The sequence below is a fragment of the Condylostylus longicornis genome, unplaced genomic scaffold, assembly GCF_029603195.1.
Source record: "Condylostylus longicornis isolate FDR11 unplaced genomic scaffold, ASM2960319v2 ptg000092l, whole genome shotgun sequence".
In the NCBI taxonomy this organism is placed as follows: Eukaryota; Metazoa; Arthropoda; class Insecta; order Diptera; family Dolichopodidae; genus Condylostylus; species Condylostylus longicornis.
Window position 1 is genome coordinate 1,172,105 of NW_026578060.1, and position 21,801 is coordinate 1,193,905.

At 27.4% G+C, this 21,801-nt stretch overlaps 4 protein-coding genes across 6 annotated transcripts; 2 read left to right on the forward strand and 2 right to left on the reverse strand.

Annotated features, from left to right (window-relative positions):
• Positions 1 to 11,060: 11,060 nt before the first annotated feature.
• On the forward strand, positions 11,061 to 13,432 carry LOC129613805 (zinc finger protein 79-like). Its single transcript, XM_055528068.1, has 4 exons — positions 11,061 to 11,454; positions 11,698 to 11,885; positions 11,939 to 12,730; positions 12,792 to 13,432. Exons 1-4 carry the CDS (start codon positions 11,125 to 11,127, stop codon positions 13,417 to 13,419), a joined length of 1,938 nt encoding a protein of 645 aa, XP_055384043.1. The 5' UTR covers positions 11,061 to 11,124; the 3' UTR covers positions 13,420 to 13,432.
• Positions 13,433 to 13,586: 154 nt separating this feature from the next.
• LOC129613806 (transmembrane protein 19) lies at positions 13,587 to 15,117 on the reverse strand. 2 transcript variants are annotated; one of them, XM_055528070.1, is made up of 3 exons: positions 14,820 to 15,117; positions 14,367 to 14,756; positions 13,587 to 14,310 (listed from the first exon to the last, which is right to left on the reverse strand). In XM_055528070.1, exons 1-3 carry the CDS (start codon positions 15,025 to 15,027, stop codon positions 13,829 to 13,831), a joined length of 1,080 nt encoding a protein of 359 aa, XP_055384045.1. In that variant the 5' UTR covers positions 15,028 to 15,117; the 3' UTR covers positions 13,587 to 13,828. The 2 variants fall into 2 exon arrangements, with proteins under 2 accessions (XP_055384045.1, XP_055384044.1); XM_055528069.1 differs by having other exon boundaries at positions 13,594 to 14,310; positions 14,367 to 14,765.
• A 1,659-nt stretch (positions 15,118 to 16,776) lies between these two features.
• LOC129613827 (uncharacterized) lies at positions 16,777 to 19,264 on the forward strand. Its single transcript, XM_055528118.1, has one exon. It carries the CDS (start codon positions 16,957 to 16,959, stop codon positions 19,180 to 19,182), a length of 2,226 nt encoding a protein of 741 aa, XP_055384093.1. The 5' UTR covers positions 16,777 to 16,956; the 3' UTR covers positions 19,183 to 19,264.
• Positions 19,265 to 19,351: 87 nt separating this feature from the next.
• Positions 19,352 to 20,110, reverse strand: LOC129613864 (BET1 homolog). Of its 2 annotated transcripts, none has more exons than XM_055528160.1 (2): positions 19,839 to 20,110; positions 19,352 to 19,756 (listed from the first exon to the last, which is right to left on the reverse strand). In XM_055528160.1, exon 2 carries the CDS (start codon positions 19,737 to 19,739, stop codon positions 19,392 to 19,394), a length of 348 nt encoding a protein of 115 aa, XP_055384135.1. In that variant the 5' UTR covers positions 19,740 to 19,756; positions 19,839 to 20,110; the 3' UTR covers positions 19,352 to 19,391. The 2 variants fall into 2 exon arrangements, with proteins under 2 accessions (XP_055384135.1, XP_055384134.1); XM_055528159.1 differs by having other exon boundaries at positions 19,352 to 19,783.
• Between the last annotated feature and the right edge of the window lie 1,691 nt (positions 20,111 to 21,801).

The window sequence follows — 21,801 nt, forward strand, 5'->3', positions numbered from 1 at the left end:
AATAAAAAGTGAAACGAGAATCAAGGCTATCAGAATTTATCTTCCCTATAATATTCTACACTTATATTGGTATAGAAAAACATTTAAGTCCTTTTACTTTTTTTTTAAATCCTTTCACATTAGAAAGCGAATTGAATTGATTTCACTTCCTTTCTGCTATCCGTTATCCGTCTCTGATTTTGGTTTTTTTGTATACTCCATTTTGTTTTTATATTTTTTTTTTATTTAATTTTTTTCGTGTTCTCATTGATGAGCCAGAAGGAGTCAACACCGTTGAATTAGAAAAGTAAGAAAAAATATGAGTTGAACTAAAAGATCCAAATTTTTTATTCACCTCAAAGTCAAATTCCATTAACCGATCAATAATGATATAAAACTAATAAAAAATAAAACAGCAAAAATTATAAGGATAATAAAAAGATAAAATAAAAATATTTGTGTAAGTAATATTTGTTCAGATTAGTTGGTATATTGATAGGTATACTTATAAGTTCTTCCTTGAATCTTTTATAAACTAAGGAACATTGAACATATCTTAATGGTTTTTGCAGCATATTTTTTGCCTAGAGGACCCTTCTCATATCGACCCAAGATCTTTTGTGATTTTCTGCCCCATCTGCATGAGTGCTATTTCTAGACCTCAGATGAATTTATATATTGTATCAAATGGCGCCAAGAGCCCCTTTCAAAAGACTTCCGTCTCAAGCAGATCGTTGCTTCACATTCGCATAGTAGGTGCTATACCGTCTCACCAGAGAGGTTAAACAACTATCTTTTTCAGACGAACAATGCAGAGGCAATTGCCAGTGAGCATTCCAACTAATATTCACAAATTTGTACGATCCATTTCGCTAGCCAGCTAGCTTGTGCACCGACCATTAATCATCTGTGCCTCTTCTGAAGAGTGTTCGAAGAATTATTGTCTGCGGCAATCCAAAGAAGGCCCAGCCCAACAAATGCAGTCGCTATTGCAGTAAAATGAATTTTTAATTTTTATTATTTCTTTTGAGTCTTAACATTTAAGCTTTGAAGGTGGTACGATAATTATGATGTTCTAAGAACAAAAAAACACACAATGTCGTCCATAGTTTTAGACGACATCGTTTAGTTAAATCTATAGTTCTAAAGTACTTATATGTTCCAATCATCATTAAATTGTAAACTGACTTAAGACAATCATAAAATGTCGTTCGTCATCATCCTTTATGAAACCAGTGCTTGAATTTGTGTAAACGCACTTTTAGAAGAAAGGAGCTTTTGAACTACAGTTTTGCTTGTTCAATTGCCTATTTCTCATAATTCGAAATTGTATAATGTACCTTGTTCCAGAAAGAAATCACTCGTTCCACATTCCAACATCGGCTCAATTTTATATGTGAAAAAACAGTCTGAAAGCAAACAAAATCACTCGTTGAACAATCGTGGTTGAACAAATTTGTATTGATAGTTTCAATCTTATCAAACTTCAGATATTTTTTTATTTAATTTGTATTTTTGGTTTTTATAGTTGATTTGTATTTAAATTTTCAACGAGAAAGTTTCATTCCTATTTTTATGTTTTGTAAGACGCAGCAATAAGAGAAGACAATATTAAATGATAAGAAGTCTATGTGAAGATCCTAAATAAAAAGTTTTTTTCTTTCCTTTATTATCGAAGATTTAAGATAAAAATCTATAAAAATAACTTTTAGGGAGCCATAAAACTGAAGGTATTAAAGTACACTAGATATATTTGACTGAGTGACTTGATTATGAAGGGAAAATTATTGTGAAAATTACAAATCAAACGAAAAAAAAACGCAAACAAAGAAAAAACAAAAAAAAAATTTATACAAAGTTTTCCGGCAACTTTTTCTCTACCTTTTCCATTTTTCTCTTAAGTTTAATGCTCCCCCAACGCGCGGAATGGAAAAATAATGTTTTTCTTATCAAGAGAAAATTGTAAGAAAATTCATTGCCTTCGTATAGGAAAAGTTTGTATTAGCATTTACGATTATTTCATCTAATAGATTTCCGTGAGTTTTTTGAATCCTAAAAAGTTTTGGTTCCTTTTTTTGCTTTTCTTGATAAAGAAAGCCTAAATTTTTCAGACGAAAAGATAAATTTTTCTTTTATTACTTATTGTCTCTAAATTGTATAGACTCAGGCGTCTAGTTTTCAAAAACTTAATTAAAATAAAATAATAAAAAAGTAGAAAAAGAAAATCGTTTTGTTGAAAATAAGATAACAGTAATAATTTAGACTCGAGATATAGTCTCATTTTCATGTCTATTAAAAATAGTTAAAGAAACCATTTAAAATGGCGAAAATTATAGAAAAATAACTCTTTTAAAATATATAACAGGAATAATAATTGGCCAATTTCTGGTAATACAACATTTATGATTTTTAACAGATTTAAATTGAAATTGTAAGTAAAATTTATTTTAGGATAAAAAGATTATCATTTCATTATCATTGAATCCTTCCTGTGAAAGAGATTTTTTATACTCGTATTGGGTGTTATTTGTGGTATGCATGTATGCTTAATATTTTGTTGTAAGGATGTTTGAGTATAAATAATTTCTTTCAAGGATAATGAATTTAAGAAAATTTTACAATAATTTTGCAAGATTTCAATTTTCTAAATTATTAGAATACTTGGTGCTTCAAGGTGAAAAAATTAAAAGAAAAACGAAATTTTGTAAAATATTCCAAGCATTTTTTTCTTGTTTTAGGTTTTGGTTACAACAACAACTTTACTTTTAAAATAAGAAAAAATAAAATTTGGTTTATCAAAATTTTTACTACAAATTGAAATTTATGGAATTTTTGTATGTCATCAAAGAAATTTTTGGAAAGATTTCAATCAAAATATTGCAGGTTTGAAAAAGAGAACACGATTGGAAACTATGAAATTTAAAATCATATTTAAACTATTACGTTTACACTAATTTTTTGTAAAAACACATTAAATTGTTGGGGCAAGTAAAAATTTTCGCAAAACAATCGAAACCGAAAATGAACTCTAATCAGGTCAGATATATTTGACTAAATTTAAGCTTAAACATTTGAACCGTTTTTACAAATGTTGGAATAATTTTAATTTGGTAAAACTCTTAAGTTATAGCAACGGCAGCTTCTTAAGTCAGCAACCAAAGCGCTTCAAGTCAACTTAAAAGTGAAGTAATTTTGTAGAACACTTCATGGACAATAGAACACTTCTGAGACAATATTACCATTACATATCTCTTCTCTCTTGTGTTTGTGGAATTTTATCTATGTACATACAGAAAGTGCGTTATTTTAAATAAAAAATTTAATTTAAACTTTAAATTTCAAGTATTACTAAAGATTTTCTTTAACGCTTTTTATGATTGACAATATAAAATACTGAAAAGGATTAAAAAAAATTAAAGAATAAAGTGAAATTTTAAATTTTAGGATCCATATGTTTAAATCAACCCACACCATGTGCACATAATCAAATTTTTTGTTCAAATCAATTTCAATCACTCTTTCGCAGATTTCAATCAATTCTAAATGAATTAAAAATCATAAAAATGAAAAATATTAAAGTGATTTGTAACAGAAATTTCATTTAACAATATTGAAAAATACAAACATATGAACAATATAATCATGTATGTAGAATTGTGAACCCAACAAGTAAAAATATTGAATGAAGAAATTTTAGAGTAAAAAGCTGTAATCGTAAATGTGAAACTAACATCAATCTTATCTGGAAATTTTGGCGGTATAACTTTTTATTAAGTTCGATAATAATCTATGGACCTAAAAGGTGAATAAATCCGTGTTAAATTGAGTTAAGAATAATTGAGTGAGAATTTACTTGATTTTGCTTAAAAAAGAAAAAAATGAGTTTGGATAATACGAATCGAAAGAAGACCAGTAGAATAGAAAATATTAAAATTATTAATAACAGTGAGATTCCAATTAGATGAAAAATTCAATGTTAGTAAAATGATAAAGTTTCAATCAGTTTGAAGAAAAGATCATAAAAGATTTTCATCTTTTGGAATTTCGGCTCGGAAATTTTAAATCAAAGCATTACAAATTTTTAAAAACCGTTTGGGTTCCAAGTCTTTTTTTTCTCTCTTGTTTTTCTCACTTTTTAATTTTATATTTTTTAATGTCTATGTGTTTTTAAGGAAAGTTTTGCTAGCAATTATCAAATAACAAAAGATCAATGTATAATAACTTTTACGATAAGAATTATTATTATATACGCATAACAATCATTAAATTTAATTATTTTTTAAATTGAACAAATAGTTATTTTATTTTATTTAAATTGCTGTAGTAAAAAAAAATCTTATTCCCAAAAATTTAATAAAGCAAACGATTGATTATGTCATTTCAATATAAAATAAATTACATTCAATTTAAAACAAATTTAAAACAATGAAAAAAACTCTTCCCGGCCCCCGTCTCCTCGTTGGCCCATCTTCTTCACCTAGGTAATAAAAACAATAAAAAAAAACGTGATATTTTTAGCAACAAATTTTTTTATAAGGACATTAGTGTAAATTTACTAGGTATGTGTTTCACATTAATATTAATGGCTATGAATTTGAAGCTAATAAAATTCCATTTTAACTAAACAAGGATTCTTCGCTTTTATTAAAATTAAAGAAATAATATTATATACATAATATACTAATGTACATACACATACATACATACCCACGTATAGATAAATAGAATGAAAGCAGAAATTTTTATTTTCTTTATTATATTTATAACTTTTTTATCTAGTGTGAAAAAGACTAAAATAAATGACATAGGATAAAAAAGGAATCTTTTTGGATCATTATATTTTATACTGTTTTAGTACTATTATAACCGTAAGTTTGTTATCCTTTTTAAATTGTTTTTCTTGTAAGGATTTATTGCCATTTATTATTGTTTTCTTATTGTATTTTTGTTCTTGTTTTTTTTTTTTTTTTATTTCTATTTGTAAAAAGTAATCATATATTAAGTGAAATTAATTTTATAAAGACTTACATAATATAAAGATAAACGATAATATAAAACGCGTTTTGTTTTTTACATTTAATGTTTAAATTTGTCCCATTTTAGTAGGTTTTAGTTTGCTATAGTTTAAAAGGAAAAAATTTATAAATAAAATTAAAGAATAAAATTTCGAATTTAAAGCGGAAAATTTAGTGAATTTGTGACTATAAATTCTTTATCTAATAAATTCTAATTTATTTAATTTGATAACGAAGTGTGGTACATAGATAGGTTCCAGTGAATTTCAAAATTTAACAAATAAATTAAAAGTAGAACAATAAACCTAAGCATAAAAATTGAAAATTAAATGCATCTCACATACAAACCGCCTAATATATGTTTATTATAACATTTATAACATTTGAGTAACAGTCAATATGTTCTAATTCAATTAATGCCTATGGAACTATTATATGGAACCTTTTAAATTCTTAATTCGATTTTATACATTATAACAGCGGCGATTAATTTCTGAGAAGATACGAGTAGTTGGCTAATTGTGCGATAATCAAAAAATCCGTTTGTTACAAATACCTCAGCTACTTACACATTCAGTCGCATGTCAAGCATTTGAGATCCCTTTCATTCGGTCCGTCTCCTTCTACCATTAGGGGCAAACTTGACGTTCTGCTTAAGTGAAAATCAAATTTTCGCTGGTGGACTACTGAAGGTTGTGAAATTGGTCCTTCCATCTTGCTCAAGAAAGCTTTTTCTAGTTGGAGATGGATCGAAATCGAAATTTTATGACCCTCTTCTTCACCGAGCATTGTCTGGTAAAATATCTGCACAAATTAGGAAAATCGCATTTCTTTTGTGTAGTTTCTTTCGGAATGGTGAGAAGGCTGTTCTGTTTGACTATGTCCTGCTTTGGTCGTCACAAGGCTCGGATGGTTTGAACGGGATTTTCTCAGTAATCTACAATCTACATATCCGAGTGTCTTTGAGTCGTCTAATCTCATTCTTCTTATCACATATGAAATTTTTATTATATCTTAAAAGTTTTCCAAATATTTGTTTATCATTACATTTAAAACTTTGTTCGAATTGTTAAAATACAAATTTGTAATAAAAAGAAAAAAAAAGAAAAAAAAAATACAATTTGAAATGTGAAATTAAGTTTAACTTCATTTCTCCCATTTGAATTTGTTTGATTCACGTATGTAAATTCATTTCCGTTGTTCTATAAGTTTAAAAATTTCCAAATTTTATTTTAAAATATTTCCAAATCAAAAACTTACATTTTATATTTTTGGCAAAAATTTTAAATTTCTTTTAAATTTTATTACAACTACATCTATTATAATTTTGATGTCTCTTTTGTAATGATTAGTGAACAATGTACAGGATTTTTAATAAAATGTCGCACGGCAAACAATTTCGTTTCAATAATTTTGGACGCTGATTGACTAATTCGACTAAAAACTCCAACTTTTCAATGATTCTTTTATTGTTTTGACATAATTATAAATAAAATCCATTCTGTTTTCCCTTTGTTCATTCAAAATTACAAACCCTAGAAGTTTCAATGACTTGTCTTGACTCATCACTCTCTGAATACAAATTCTCTTTAATAAACTTTTTAAAAATTTTATATTTAAAAAAAAAAACAAAAAAGAATAGTCGCTCTCGTATTAAAATGAAAAAGTCTTTGTCCTAAAACACAAATCAAAGCATTTAATTTATAAATTAATTGTATACCCCAGTAACTTTCCAGCTATTATCCTAGTTTAAGTAGAACAACTCATTTTTTCTTTCTTATATAATAATAATAATAATAATAATGTGTTAAAAATTCATTTCACATATAATATGGAATTTTGCACTCGTGCGTTCTTTTCTCTTTATAAAAACTCTCTTTATATACAAAACTGTTATAAAGGAGATTCTCATCAAAAATACATTTTGGTGCAACATTACATGTTTTTTTTTTTTTAACATTATGCATCCGTTTTTCATTTGTCCCAGATATGGGAGTTTGTGTATATTAGTATGCATGTATGTACAATATTATGTAGATAAAATTTAAGATCTTAAGAAAAGCACATACTGGTAGAGTAGTTATTCTTGCAGAATTTAGTAGAGTAGAACATCATGTTATCTTGTTTTATTCAAAGTTTATCAAGAAATTCAAATGAAACAAAACTTTATTTTAGGTACACAAAGAAACTCAAGCTATACGACATAAAAATGAAACGCATATTTTGTTGTCGTTTAATATTAGAGTGACATTTTCCTTTATATTTGAATCGTTTTACATTTCTTACAAAAATTTCAGTCATAAATTAAATATTTTAGCATACGATGACGAGTATGAACTTTAAAAAACAATAGGAAAAAATGGAAGTGGAAATTTAAAAGAAAATTTTTAACCTAAAGGAAAAATTAACAAAAGAAAATTGTATTATTTCTTTTTTCTTTCCGTTTTTCTGATATTTTTTTCTATAAAATTTCTAGTGAAAGAATTTAAAGCCAGCATAAAAGTTACAAATTTAAGTTATTTATAAATTTAAAGGAGTTCACTGAAAAACATCCTTATAGTTGAGAATAAAACGGGGAAAAAATAGAGTTGACCGTGTCAACTCTGTGGTACCCGTACGAATATGTTGTCTTATGTGCTTATAAATATGCCATAGCTGACTATGGGACAGATTATAACTTTAAGCTGTCGTATTACCATATTAATTTATTCAAAATTTCAGTACTGTGTTTTTAATATTTTCTAAGATATCGCCTTAGATATTTACTAAGATTCTAAGAAATAACTTTTGAAGTTGTATGGCAGCTACCCGAGCCAGTACCCCGATCATGTCCAATTTAAATAGAGTTCTGGCACTTACTACAAGAAATCATTTGTGAAAATTTGGTGAACTTAGCTCAATTACTTTTTGAGTTATCGTTGGGACGGACAGGCGGACGGACAGACAAAGCTAAATCGATTCAAAATTCGACGCTGATCAAAAACATACACTTGAGTCTATATCTCAGAGCATTATTTCTTAGCGTTACAAACGGTAAGACAATTTTAGTATACCCTTCGAACATACGCTCATACGGGTATAAATACCATCTTTTTTCAATGCACCAATTCTCAAGACAATACAATTAATGTATGTTCAAACAATTTTAGGCAAAATAATAAAAAAATTTTGAAAAAAAAAAATTAAATAAATTTTAAACATATTAAAAAATCCAGACTCAATATGATACATACATGTATGTACATGAGTAGGGTTAATTTATTCAAAAATTTTACCTATAACTTATTAGGCCTTTTCGTAAACGCAATACATATCACGATATTCCGCTAATTTTTCACATTCTAGCGAATTAGTATTAGTAGGCAGTCAATAATGAAATCTTTTGATTTTACAAAATAGTTAAAAATAGTTTGCATGTTCATCATGATTATTGAATCATTATTCATCATGCAGTATTGTATTTCGCTATTATTATTTTGCAGTATTTAACCTCATCTCTATTAAATCTGTATTATTTTTGACAACAGATAAAAAATTTTGAGTTCGAGTATCAAAAAGCATTGTCCAATTTCAGAACTAAAATTAGAAATATTCGTTCAGCCAGTTTCTTTATTTCGAGTTTTGTAATAATTTTGTTATGCCTTAAGTTTAAAGATATAGTTATACAAAACAAAGTTCTCAAATCATCATATTATGTTGCATAGACAAAAATGAGATGAGATAGAAGTTTTTGAATCGAAACTATAATTAACATAAAATCCTGCTTTAAGAATTTCTTAACGACACGACCGGTTCGGAAAAACGATTTCCATCTCTTAATTCCCTTATAAAATTTACTTTTTAATTCCAATATTAATTTTAAAAATTAATTTCGACTTCGAGTATTTTCGATTTCGACTTTGACATTTGGACACTATCGAAACACACTATAAGAATTGCATCAATCATTAAATTTTTAGTTTTTTAATATAAAAAATTTAAAAACAAATATTTTAAAATCAAAGTTTCATAACAATCAATTTTCTATTAAAATTTTCTGAAAAAAAAAATGGGAAGTGAATTAAATTTACAATGTGCATTGTACATACACATGAAATACAACAATTTGTATGAAGAAAGGGCGAAAAAGGCGTTTGTGCAATCAAAAATTCCTTTCAACAATTTATTTTCCTTTTCTTTTTCTTAGAATACGAAAAATGATTATAATGGTTTCTTTTTTTCTTGTTATTGCATAAAAAATCCATTTAGAAGTAAATTTTCATCTGATCAAAAAGGATTCTCAAAAAAATTAAGGAGGAATATTATTTCTTTTCAATATTTTTGATTTTCTATTTTTTTTTCAAATATGTATGTATCCTTATGTACGTATGTATATTAAGTATTTCTGAAATACGTAATTGAAACATGTGAACATATTTAAATTAAAATTAATATGAAAATAATGTTAGATTGCACAGAATAATGTACTGTGAATGTATGTGTGTGTATTGTTATTCATAAAAATACAATGTGAAAATATAAATTATGAATAAAAAAATTTTCTATTAGAAACAAAATAAACTCAAAATAAAATCAATATGCCTTTATAAACTCATTTTTTTGAAAGCGTTTTTATTTCTAAACGGTATTATAGGATATTTAAAAATCCAAGTTGAAATTTCTTCACTTTCTGTCATATAATTTTAGTAGTCTGCCTAGTATTTCGAATTTAAAAACCTTTAATAATTTAATTAAATTGAACATTGTTTAAAAATATATTAAACAGAACGCAGGCAGACATGCAGTTTTTAGTTTTGCAACTGTTTGATTGCATATTTAACGCATTCGATTAGAATTGACGCAATATTTTAATTGGTATTACTCTTCTATAATCGTTGTGTCGCACAACTAAACTATTGCGTCAAATAATACAAACTGTTTGATTGTTTAGTTAGATACAGTTGCATGTATATACGCTTGTATATAAACCTATGAAATACAAGCAGTTGTAATAAGTAAGCAAACAGTTGCAAAGCTAAAAATTGCATCTTTGCTTGCGCGACACTGAGTGAAAAAATAATGAGTCACGTTATTTGAACTTACAATTTTACACATCATAAACAATTTTTTTTTTAATTTCTTCATACTTTTTTGTATTTTACAGGTTTTGTATGATGTATATATGTACGTGTGTGTATAAATTCTTATTTTTATACAAACAGCGAAATTGTATAGAAGAAAATTGCCTTAAAAATAGGTAACAATAAAATTATAATAATACACTTGAATTGTAATTCAATAAAAATAAATTTTAGTAACATTAAATATTTTTAAAAAAATAAAGGTACAAAAGGGGACTTAAAAAGGGGATTTTAAATTTACATTATAAATAATTTTTCATTGTTATCTTCATCAAAAACACTTGAAATTTTTTTCTCAAATATTTTTGGGTAGTTTTTTTAAATATGAGAGTGCAATTGAGAAATCTAATATTTTGCATGTTCTTTACGTACTAACGTAATGTTAACATATCCAATTTTTAGAACTGTTTATCAGTAAAATTTTTTCTATCTGTTAAAATAACATTGCATAATTATGTGAAATTTTAAATCAAAAAATGTTTGCAACATCTTCAGTTTCTGCATATTTGTAAGCATGTGTGAAAAAACTTTCAAATTTTAATTTAGAAGTTTCAGTGCATACTGAAATTTCGAAAATTCCCTTAATCGAATCAGCTAATCTATCAACAGTGTAATCATAGTTGATACAATTGTGTAATCATGTGATTGAATTCAACCGTCATTTTTGTTTTGACTTCCTACTTTTCTTTGGAAACACTTAAAACTCCCAATTAGAAATTCAAAGAAAAAAAAAAAACAAAAATTCTTTGAAATTGTGGGAAATGCATACAGGCCTTTAATTTATTAAATAAATGGAACAAAATTTTGATCAAAAACAACAACCAGTTTTTACTTCCACATTTTCAATTGTTCCACAAATATTTAATTTTGACATTTATTTGATGTCAAAAACATACGTACGCACACATATGTATATATGTTATTATTAAACGTGTGTAAAGCTTATCTTCGACTTCTTATCCTAAAAAATAAAATTTTTTTTTGCTTTAAATGTAAATATTTTTTACAAAATGATTAGTGATAAAATAAATTTAGATAACAATAATTCAATAGCAAATGTTAAAAGTTTACAAAATGAATTGAATGAATTATTAACGGACAATACGCTCGCGTTAGGTAACAACTTGCGAACCCAAACAATAACAAATAATCAAGAAATATGGAACAATATACCGGCAAATACAAACGAAAAAATCGTTATTAATAACGGTAATAATAAATTAAGTGATAAATTGCACAAAATTTGTCGTTTATGTTTAATTGAGGACGAAAATTTACGACAAATTTTTGATGATTCGAATTGTATTGTTGATATGCTTTCGCTCTTTACATCACATCAGGTAAAGAAAAATCAGCCAGGTGTTTTATTTGTACATATGTGTGTGTATATAGTATTATTCATATTTCATTTTTGACATTTAACATCTTTTTTAAACAAAAACACTGGGAATGAAACGGAACGTATTTTAATCGAACATTTAACGTAAATTAAATTTGAAAACTGGACGTTATTTTGAACAGGATATTTTTTTTAGAATAATATTTAATATTTTATAATTTAGTTAATTATTACATAATTTTAGATAACGAGCAATGATGGGTTACCTTGGAAAATATGTTTTGAATGTTTAACAATTTTGACGAAATGTGTTAATTTTAGGCAACAAATTGAAACAGCTAGTACAATTTTAGAACATTATATTAAACAAGGATTTGCTGACGGAATGGTTTTAGAAAAAATCGATGAAGATTATTTGGAAAAATATGGAATGTAATAAATTGGAAAATTTATTAAAATTAAAATCAATAAATTTTATGTTTCAGAATTAAATCAATACATTATGATTTGGAGAACGAAGTTGGCAGTCCATTAGCTGAACCAATACAAGAACTTAGTGTTTCCGAAAGCGATGTTCTCGAAGATATCATTCAAACTATAGATCTACCTACTATTGAAGAGATAAATAATACTGACAATGAAGATTTTTATAACGATGACTTCAATGATACTGCATCATCAATTAATGACACAGAACTAATAAGAGCTAAAAAAAGAAAGCGGGCTGAATTTATTAAGGACGTATTAGCTCAAGAAATTTTAAAGGACGAACAAAGTGAAAATCAAATTATAGAAACTGATTTTATAAGATCATACAAATGTAAAGATTGTAAAGAAAATTTTTCAGAAAAAGATGATTTGTATGTCCATGAATCAGTGCACGACATAAATTCAAATAATAAATTCATATGTAGAAAATGTCAAAAAGAATTTAGTGAATTAAAAAAAATGAAACGCCATATCAGAACTCACTTTTTAAATAAACCATTTAAATGTAAAGATTGTGATAGAGGATTTCCTGAAATGGCTTCCCTTACACGTCACGTAAATGTCGCACATTTGGGTCAAAAAAAGGAACGTAAATTTGGTTGTTCTATGTGTGATAAAAAATATTTTGATTCATATTCTTTAAATGTACATATTCGAACACATAATGGGGTCAAACCTTATGCTTGTACAGAGTGTGATAGAAGGTTTACAGACTTCCGGTTATTGAACTCACATCGAAGGACACATTCGGGCGAAAAAAATTACAAATGTCAACACTGCGATAAGAAGTAATTTAATTAATTTCGAATTTAATTATTAAATAGAAACTGTATTTATTTATATTTTAAGATTTACTCACCAAAGTACGCTGGCTACACATATTCGAACTCATACTGGAGAAAAACCATATGTATGTATAATATGTGGAGCATCATTTATACAATCATCAAATTTACGATTGCATATGCGCTCTCATTCTAAAGAAAAACCTTACTCATGCGACGTATGCTCAAAAGGTTTCATTAGTTCTTCGGCATTAACAATGCACAAGCGTTGCCACACTAAAGAAAAGCCGTACGCATGCCCGCAATGCGATAAAAGATTTCCTAGATCGGATCTAACAGCTCACATGCGCACCCACACTAAAGAAAAGCCGTATACTTGTGAAATTTGTGCAAAGACTTTTACAACTTCATCACAACTGAAAATTCATTTTCATAGACATACTGAAAAAATTCACAAATGCGATTTATGTGAAAAAAATTTTTCAAACTCTATTTATTTAAAAAAACATATGAAAACTCACCAAACATGTGAAAGTTTTTATAGAAAAAATGACAACGTTGATCAAAATCCAAACAGTACTATTGCTGGTCAAGAACAAGATAATGATGCTGAATTAAACGAAAGTTTGCTACTGGTGAACAATTTATTAGCAGCTGTTGCTGAAAATGATCTAACATCTAACGCTAATTAAATTAATATAAATTATTATTTCGCCTGAGTATTTAATAATGACCGCTATCACTAGTTTATGTTAATATAATAAGATAATTTATAAATAAAATACATAAAAATTTTTTCAAGAGATAATTCGCTTTAAGCGTTTATTTCATTTATATTTTATATAAAAAAAAATATTTTTCAATACATTATCAGTCATTACAAAACAATTATCTTTAAAATTTGAAAAAGATAACAATTTATTTTAAAATTTACTCCAAAAATACCCGATGAAATATATGCAGTTACTGACACATACGTAAGCAAGCTACGTACATATAGTAAACTATAAAACAGTGCATTTGTATTCAATTAATCTATACTAAAATTTCGAATGTTATATTTATTCTAATTTGAGTTTTACAATAAGTTAAATTTTTCTTTTATATTTCTGGCCAGCAATGAATTGCTAGCATTGGAATTATAACAGCTGTTAGAATACTAGATATCAAATTGACACTATGATTATCTAAAATTCCAATGCCAGAAATATGCCGAACATTCCTATTCGGTTTATCAACAATTTTACCATTTTCATCAATTCCAGAATACTGTAGAGTTGCGCCGAGTATAGAATCTATTACAGATCCAAGAAGGCCCGCTATTCCGCCAAATAAAACAATAGGCCATTGAGATGGACTCGTATTCAAAGTTTTTATATCCACTGTATATAATATTGTTAAATAATACCCAATTCCAACAGCAAGACCTCCCAAAAAACTAACAACTAAGCCAATTATAGAAACTCCGCCATTGGTTCCCTTTGGAACTCGGCGTCTAGTTGTTATAAGGTAAGGATCCTTTTTGGATAAGACACTTCCTAACTCACTAGCCCATGTATCACCGTTGCAACAAGCAAACGAACCTACAATTCTTATTTTTAAACCATCATTCATTATATAAATATAGAAAATATAATACCAAGAATTGCAATTCCTAACCAACTGGATCTATAAAATTGTGAAAAATTTATAGGTCTTTCTCCACTTCCACAATCTAGTAGATATAAAAGGGACAATTGAGTCGCCATCCCCCCATTGCATAATACTTGAACCCAATTTCTCTGGCCACCTTCTTTGAAATCATCTTCGAACTTTCTTTTTAAGTTACTTCGGAACTTTGTTGCTTTTGATGATGTGAAGAAAAACAAAACTAAACTAGCAAAAAAAGCATGACTAGCTATTGATGTTGTAATTGCTACTAAAAGACCCAATATAGCTCCAGATTTATTAACGCTTTTCTTACGTAACGCATATACCATTAAAGCTAAAGGAGCAAATGTTGAAAACAGCCACCTCGTTGGAGCAATTGCTGAATTATCTGGAAAAAGTGAATACAAGGTCTAAACAAATGTTAATGATTCTCAATAGTTACCTTCATATTCTGATCCACCAGCTAGTTTTAAAAAAGTAACATTACCAACCCACATAAACATAGCCAAAGGAATGGACATTGCACATATTAAAACTGGCATCAAATCATTTGGCCATTTTTTTAACTTTTCTTTTGTTTCGGTTGACATTGCTTCCTTTGAAATATAATCAGTCTTACAAATAACAATAAATAACAATGGTATTATCATATATAAATTACAAAAAAAATATTTTAGAATTTCTTTTTGAAAAACATTGAACTTTTACATGTAAGTATGACCAATTACCAATAAAACGATTTTGACAAGCAAAGTTCAGTATGTAATCCAATATGCAATTTAAAATTTATCAAATAGCAACCATCGTTGCTACATATCAACCGATCAGCTGATGATGTTACAACTCACAACACAATTCGGTTTTTAATAATTCACAATAATTTACGATATTAGTGGTTATTTCTCACAAAAATACAATTCAGCCCATTCGAGTACTTCTCAATTAAAATATTTTGAAGCATATTTCAACAAATCGAACAAAAATTGCTTTCAGATTTTAGCTCAAAGGATGAATTGGATGATTTTCACCACTGAGAGAGTACGATTTAATCAGATTAAAATATTTTCTAATCTCAGAACTCCGATCTTAAAAAATAGCAGATAGACTACGTTGGTATGGTGGAACGAGTCCTTGACTTGAAAATTCAATCTGCGTATATTTTGCACAGATTGAAATGATATTACTTGAAATATAGAGACAAGCATTGCGGACAAGTACTGTATATTAATTTATCATTTTCAATCATTAAATCCGCGTATATGCAGCCCATTTTTAAGTCAAACTAGTAATTTTATCTTTAATAATAATAATCTTTAATAGTAATAATTGAATTACTAGATGTAAGTCGATTCGATAAAATTATTAGTATATAAATTATTGTATGATTCATATAAACGCAGTAATTGATATTATTTATATCATTCAATAATTTTTCAAATTGGAGAACAATATTTTTCGTATAGTTAGAGCGCAGCCTGAACTTGCATTAGTTCATGCAAGTCACTTGCATACATTAAGGCTGTTTAATGTATGAAAATATATGCAACATGGATAGTGACCATTAAAGTACAAAGTCCAACATCAACGTACATATTATATCAAACTACAACCTCATACATACATATTTACAAAATTCAAAGCAGCATAGGGCTGTTTAGTTTATTAAAATAGGTTTATTTTTCTTATTTCTTTTCTTTTCAATTATTATTACAACAAGTACTTTGTAAGGATTTGTCGAAATGCTAACAATTGAATAATTTCGAAGATTTTCCATTTTAAGATAATATTAAATTTTTGGTTAATTTTTGATACCCTTGCAAAACATTTCATATTAGCGATAAGGAGCTTGTTTAACGTCTGAATCTAAAAAGTTTGACAAACGCTATATAAAATGCATCTGATTTGTAAATGCTCATCAGATTTTATAGTAGATTAAGGGCCTGATCATTTACCTCGTTATCTTTTTCGGAAAGTGAGAAGAAGGTGAATAGTAACTATCATATACTTGTATAATGTAATTTACGATTGAGGAGAATTATTTGGTTTTTTGCTAAAATGCATACAAAATTTATTCACTTTGTTTTTGAAAGAAAGACGTTCAGTCGATAATTTGAGAACAAATGCAAAACTCCACTTGAAAAAATGAGAAATCTTACTGAAAAAGTCTAATATTCATTAGGAAATACTGAGAATTCCGATTTGAAAATGTATAAAAAGTGAGTAGAGTAAAAAAGCGAGGTACACGTTTAGGCTGTTAATCTTAGATTTAGTCTGATGTATTTTGATTGAAAGCCATTACATCCCTACCGCAAACAAGAAATCATGTGAAGGGAAGCCAGATGGAGTCAAAATCTTGAATTTGAACATATGTATTGTTTTCTAACGGAGCATGTCAATACTCCAAATGTCATTTGTTGACAAAATAAGTGAAATCTGATAAAAGCGGTACAAGTTTATGTTGCAAAAACAGAAACCTAAAAAGAAATTGCGATGTTGATAAAAATTCAACATTTTGATATAACTAGAAAAAATAAAAACCAAATATTTTGATAACAGTTTTTATATTTATAAATGTTTCCATGTTATCGTCAACATTGTCTGAAAATTCAGAAGATGATGAGTTGGCTGTGACAATCAAAACAAATAAGAGCAGTAGTTTTATCAAATCGAAAACTTCATCGCCTAAACAATTGCCTGGATCAACCGCATCTTCAACGCCACCATTAGAATCTAAAAGGAAACACGAAGCTTCTATTGCCAAAGTTCAGACAGAAATTAAGAATTCAAGTGGAAATACATTCTTAGGAAGAAATATGACACCAATGCACTTTCTTGTGTTATACAATAGGGAAATCTTGTGTTTCCTAACATTATTTCTGACAACTTATGCAACATTTCACAACAAGTATGCCAATAAAACACCATATTATCCCATAACTTCATTACCAATTTTTGATAAGGATTCCATAGTTGATGAATATTTCAAAGGAGAATTAACACCATTGCAAACAAAAGTAAGCGTGTCTGGAATATCAGCGGTTCTTTTTTATGCTCCGTGGAGCTCAAATAGCTTATATGTTAAGCAATATTTTGAAAATTTGGCGAGAATTTTCCAACACGAAATTTATTTTGCTGCTGTAAACTGCTGGCAACCAGGTGGAGAATGTCGTATGCTTCATAGCAAAGTAAAATCATGGCCAGTTTTGGTTGTTTATTATCCTAAGTCACTAGCAGTGCAATATAATGGGCCTTGGCAATTGGGTCCTATTTACAAATTTTTAGTCGGGGTGTTAAGACCTATTCACAGATTACATTCATTTGATGAATTGAAACATTTTAACATACATAATTCGGTCTTAATCGTTGGATTTTTTTCGAAGATAAGCGGAAAGTATCAAAATTTTTATCAATCTGCAGCTAAGTGGTTGGAATATGATCCTTTGCAGGATGTAAAATTTTGCGTTGTTGTTGGTGATGTTTTAAAAGACTTTAATATTAAGAATGAAAGTGAAATTCATATTTTTTACCGAGGTGAAAAGCTACCAGAAACCTTTTCTAGTTGGTCAACAAATTCTATATTTAATACAGTTAAAAAACATACTAAACCATTAAAAAAATATTGGAATGGATTTCACAGACAAGATAATGAAAATTTACAAAATATTTTACAATCGAATCCTGCGTTGTTATTATTTGTCAAAAGAGATTATTTGCATAATAATAATACAGCAGAAATCTTAATAAATGAAGTGATAAAATTTCAAGAAAATAAACTAAAATCTTTTGTGTCAGAAGAACAGACATCTTTGAATAATATTAGTGCCAGTGGTAATATAATAACACGTAAAACAGAAATTAACCAAACTTTATCATATTTTTTATTAGACATATTCATGTATTATAAATTAGCATTCCAATTGGGTTTAACAAATTTTAATTTTAAATTACAACAATCTACTGCAGTGATAATTGATAATGCAAAAGAGTCAGTTTTTGTGTTTCCTCAAAATACTCCACTTATGAATGAAACTTTAAAACAGTTTGTTGATGATTATGAATCAGATCATATGAAGAGAAATTTTCGAAATAAGGATATACCAAAAATAAATAATGTGCAAAACGATAATATCAACATTCCAGAAATTAATGGAACAAAATTTATTGAACTTTTGCAATATCCGCTTAAAAATCAGTCAACATCTATTATATTAATTACATCAGCGACCTGTTCATTATGCGTCAGTATGAAGTTAAACCTTTTAAAATTATCAAAAGTTTTCGAAAATTTACCTGTATCATTTTATACAATTGATGGTAATAATAATGATTTTGCTTGGCAATATACCATGGGACAATATCCAACTTTATTAATAATTCCAAAAATGAACAAATACCAAGTTATAATTGATGATATAAGAATTTTGCCATACCACATAGAGCCAAACGAAAAAAATATACTTGGTTTTATAATGGCTAATTTAGAAATACCAGAGAGATTATTTGGAATGTTAGAATATTGTGGATATTTAAAAATTTCTAATGGCTTTTACAATTGCTTAAAAAAGACTCGTCAAACAATCGAATCTATTATTAGTGAGCAACTAAATTTGTGGAGGAATTACACAACAAGGCGAAAATGTATTGAAAATAATTTAGAGATACTTAGAAATTTATATTACGAGCTGTTAAATGCGAAAAATCGGAATGATATTCAACACACTTTTTCAATTATAAAACAAAACCAAATTGATATTAGGTTTGCCTGTGACAATGAAATTTTGAACAAAAATCTTATAACTAGTTAACATTTGTTGAATAATTTTTTTAAAGGGAATAAATAATTTTCCATGTAATATACGGCTACCAAGAAATAGAAATAAAAGAAACATTATTTATATCTATTGAAGTTTTTTTTCTGCCTCGACATAAAAGAAATAGTATATATGTGTAGTAATTCAAATTATAAAATACGACTTGGTTTTTAACAAAATTTAATATATTACCAACTATCTAACTATCTTAATTTCAAAATTATCCATAAAACGAATGTTACAAATAGTATGAATAAAAACATATAGAACATGTGTCGATTACCACTGTGTTTACCTAGTCTAATTACCCTTCCCATTGTATTCCCGAGGAAGCCACCAGTCCGATCTAAATCATCATCCAAACCTCCAATCAATTTGTCCTGATATCGAACTTCATTGCCGATATCTATCGTTAGAGATTTTAATGCCCCTATTTTTTCTTTCAATTCTTCAGTGGATCTTTCATTTTCATCTTCTAAATTGTCATAACTTGTACTTGGACCCGGTGGTCGTTGTGTCAAGGGTTGGTATGCGTAATTTGTGCGTCGCATACTGTTGTTAGTTTTTCCTGTTGAGAAAGAGGCCACGTTGAATACTGAAACCAATAATTTTGATTTTATTTCTTTTAAACCAAATAATATGATACATACTTTTTCTGGGTCTTTATGTATTTAAAAGCTCGCTATACAAGTGAATTTAATTTGTTTTCAACGACGAACTACAATTACTGACGTGTACAAAAACATGGAATTTTTGCTAAAATTTTATAGGTGCCTAATACTTTTTTGACTACGAAAAAATTAATTAGTTTTCAGAATCAATTTCGGCTTTTTTCGTACTATTTAAAAAATTCAAAGTTATTCAAAAGTTTCGAAATATCTAGTCTCTTTTTGTGTAATTTTAATTTAATAATCAAATTATGTCAAATTAATGTATATACTTCAAGTGTTTTGTTGATGTGTTGATTAAGTTGTCACTTAAATTCTCGCGATCTGTGTGACCGTTTTAAATTTTTCTTCCAGAGTAAATTTGTTTAGCCAAACGGAATAAACCGTCCAGTAGAATCGAATTTTTGCAATAATAATAGTAATCTTTAATGTAACAATTGGCTCACAGAGTTATCAAGAGTCATAATGTATTTGTCACAACATTTATGTATATGAGACATAAATATAAAAAAAAAATAATGTAACAATATATCTATATATAATATTATGTATTTTGTAATCAAAAATATTATATAACATAATCTTTTTGCAAATATATAGATATAGTTCCTAAACATCCTCAAATAGATTCTGCAGCACTTATCACCCCAATTCTTCAAAATAAAATAGTTCTAAGGTCTAACACTCGTCAAATACGTTCCAGTACAATCCAAACTCTTCGAGACTCATCTTTTCTATTAATCGGTTGTGTTTATACTAATCATTTTTAGCTTAAAATTAAAGCAGTATATTCATATTAGTTAGATTTTCAAGAATTTGAATGACTATTATTTTTTGGGTCAATTTCGCTTTTATTCTTCTTCACATTTCAAAGTTTATCAAAAATGCATTGTGTCGTAATGTACCTACTCATATTTTTGTAACGTCGTTATTATTGCTATTTCACTTCTTAAACATTTGTGCTCTAATCTATCGAGTTCTAACTCTTTTATTTATGAATCAAGAGTTTTTTCCTAATAAATTTTAAATGTTTAGTTGGAAATATAGGTTTGTAAACATTTTCAAAAATTTATTAAAATGCTGTAGAAGAATTAGACGTCCGTTATTTATTAGTTATTTATTATATAATTTCTTTATACAATAAGGAATTGTTATTTCCTATCCCGCAACCTTTTTTGTCATTGAAATTGTACAAGTGCTCTCAACTTCTTTTGTGTTTTTTGATTTCACGGCTTAAGCATCAGTAACAGAACTTATAGTATATAAAGCTTTATGTACATGTATACTTTAAGACCTTTATATTCAATGTTTTTCTTCGGTAAAAATAAAATTTATCAAATTCGAGAAAACAATGTATCCAAAATGTATCCAACCTCCTAAAATAGCATTATTACAATAAGTTGTCTCATTTTCTACAAATAAACTGATAATTAATATTAATTTGCTTTTTAACAATGATAGTTTTGTTATTTATTGTAAATTCTTTAAGAAATCACACGCAACTTTTATTGCATTTTAATTGTAAAAGTTAAGGCTAGACATATATATATACATATGTATGTATATATATGTTCTGCTGCTGTTGAATTATGCGGTAAAGACGATTCACCATAAAAACTAATAAATTTTAAAAAATATGTGTAGCCAATGCATTTTCTGTTACACTTAGTTTACACCAAAATATTTCTGGTACATTCTTGTCTTAATGTTCTACATTTAAATACAGGAAGAGGAGGTACTTATTTAATAAAGTATCTTTATTACTTTATTAAATAAGTACCTTATTCTAACAAATTTTTTGGAGACAAAGCAATTTCGCGATTTAATATTAGCAGTACTTTTGTTTTTATTAGCAACAGTTTTGTAATATTTATTTAGTGTTTGACAAAGAAATGTATCCATATTTCAGCAAAATTTTCAAATGTAGCCAATTTCGGCATTTTCG

Excerpts from the sequence above, each read along its gene's own strand:
- LOC129613864 (XM_055528160.1), bottom strand. The coding sequence starts at position 19,739 with ATGCGACGCACAAATTACGCATACCAACCCTTGACACAACGACCACCG.
- LOC129613806 (XM_055528069.1), bottom strand. The coding sequence starts at position 15,027 with ATGATAATACCATTGTTATTTATTGTTATTTGTAAGACTGATTATATT. Across the intron at positions 14,766-14,819 it reads TGGTGGATCAGAATATGAAG|ATAATTCAGCAATTGCTCCA; the intron begins GTAACTATTGAG and ends CACTTTTTCCAG. Across the intron at positions 14,311-14,366 it reads GTTAGGAATTGCAATTCTTG|GTTCGTTTGCTTGTTGCAAC; the intron begins GTATTATATTTT and ends TAAGAATTGTAG.
- LOC129613827 (XM_055528118.1), top strand. The coding sequence starts at position 16,957 with ATGTTATCGTCAACATTGTCTGAAAATTCAGAAGATGATGAGTTGGCT.
- LOC129613805 (XM_055528068.1), top strand. The coding sequence starts at position 11,125 with ATGATTAGTGATAAAATAAATTTAGATAACAATAATTCAATAGCAAAT. Across the intron at positions 11,886-11,938 it reads TATTTGGAAAAATATGGAAT|AATTAAATCAATACATTATG; the intron begins GTAATAAATTGG and ends TTTATGTTTCAG. Across the intron at positions 12,731-12,791 it reads TGTCAACACTGCGATAAGAA|ATTTACTCACCAAAGTACGC; the intron begins GTAATTTAATTA and ends TTATATTTTAAG.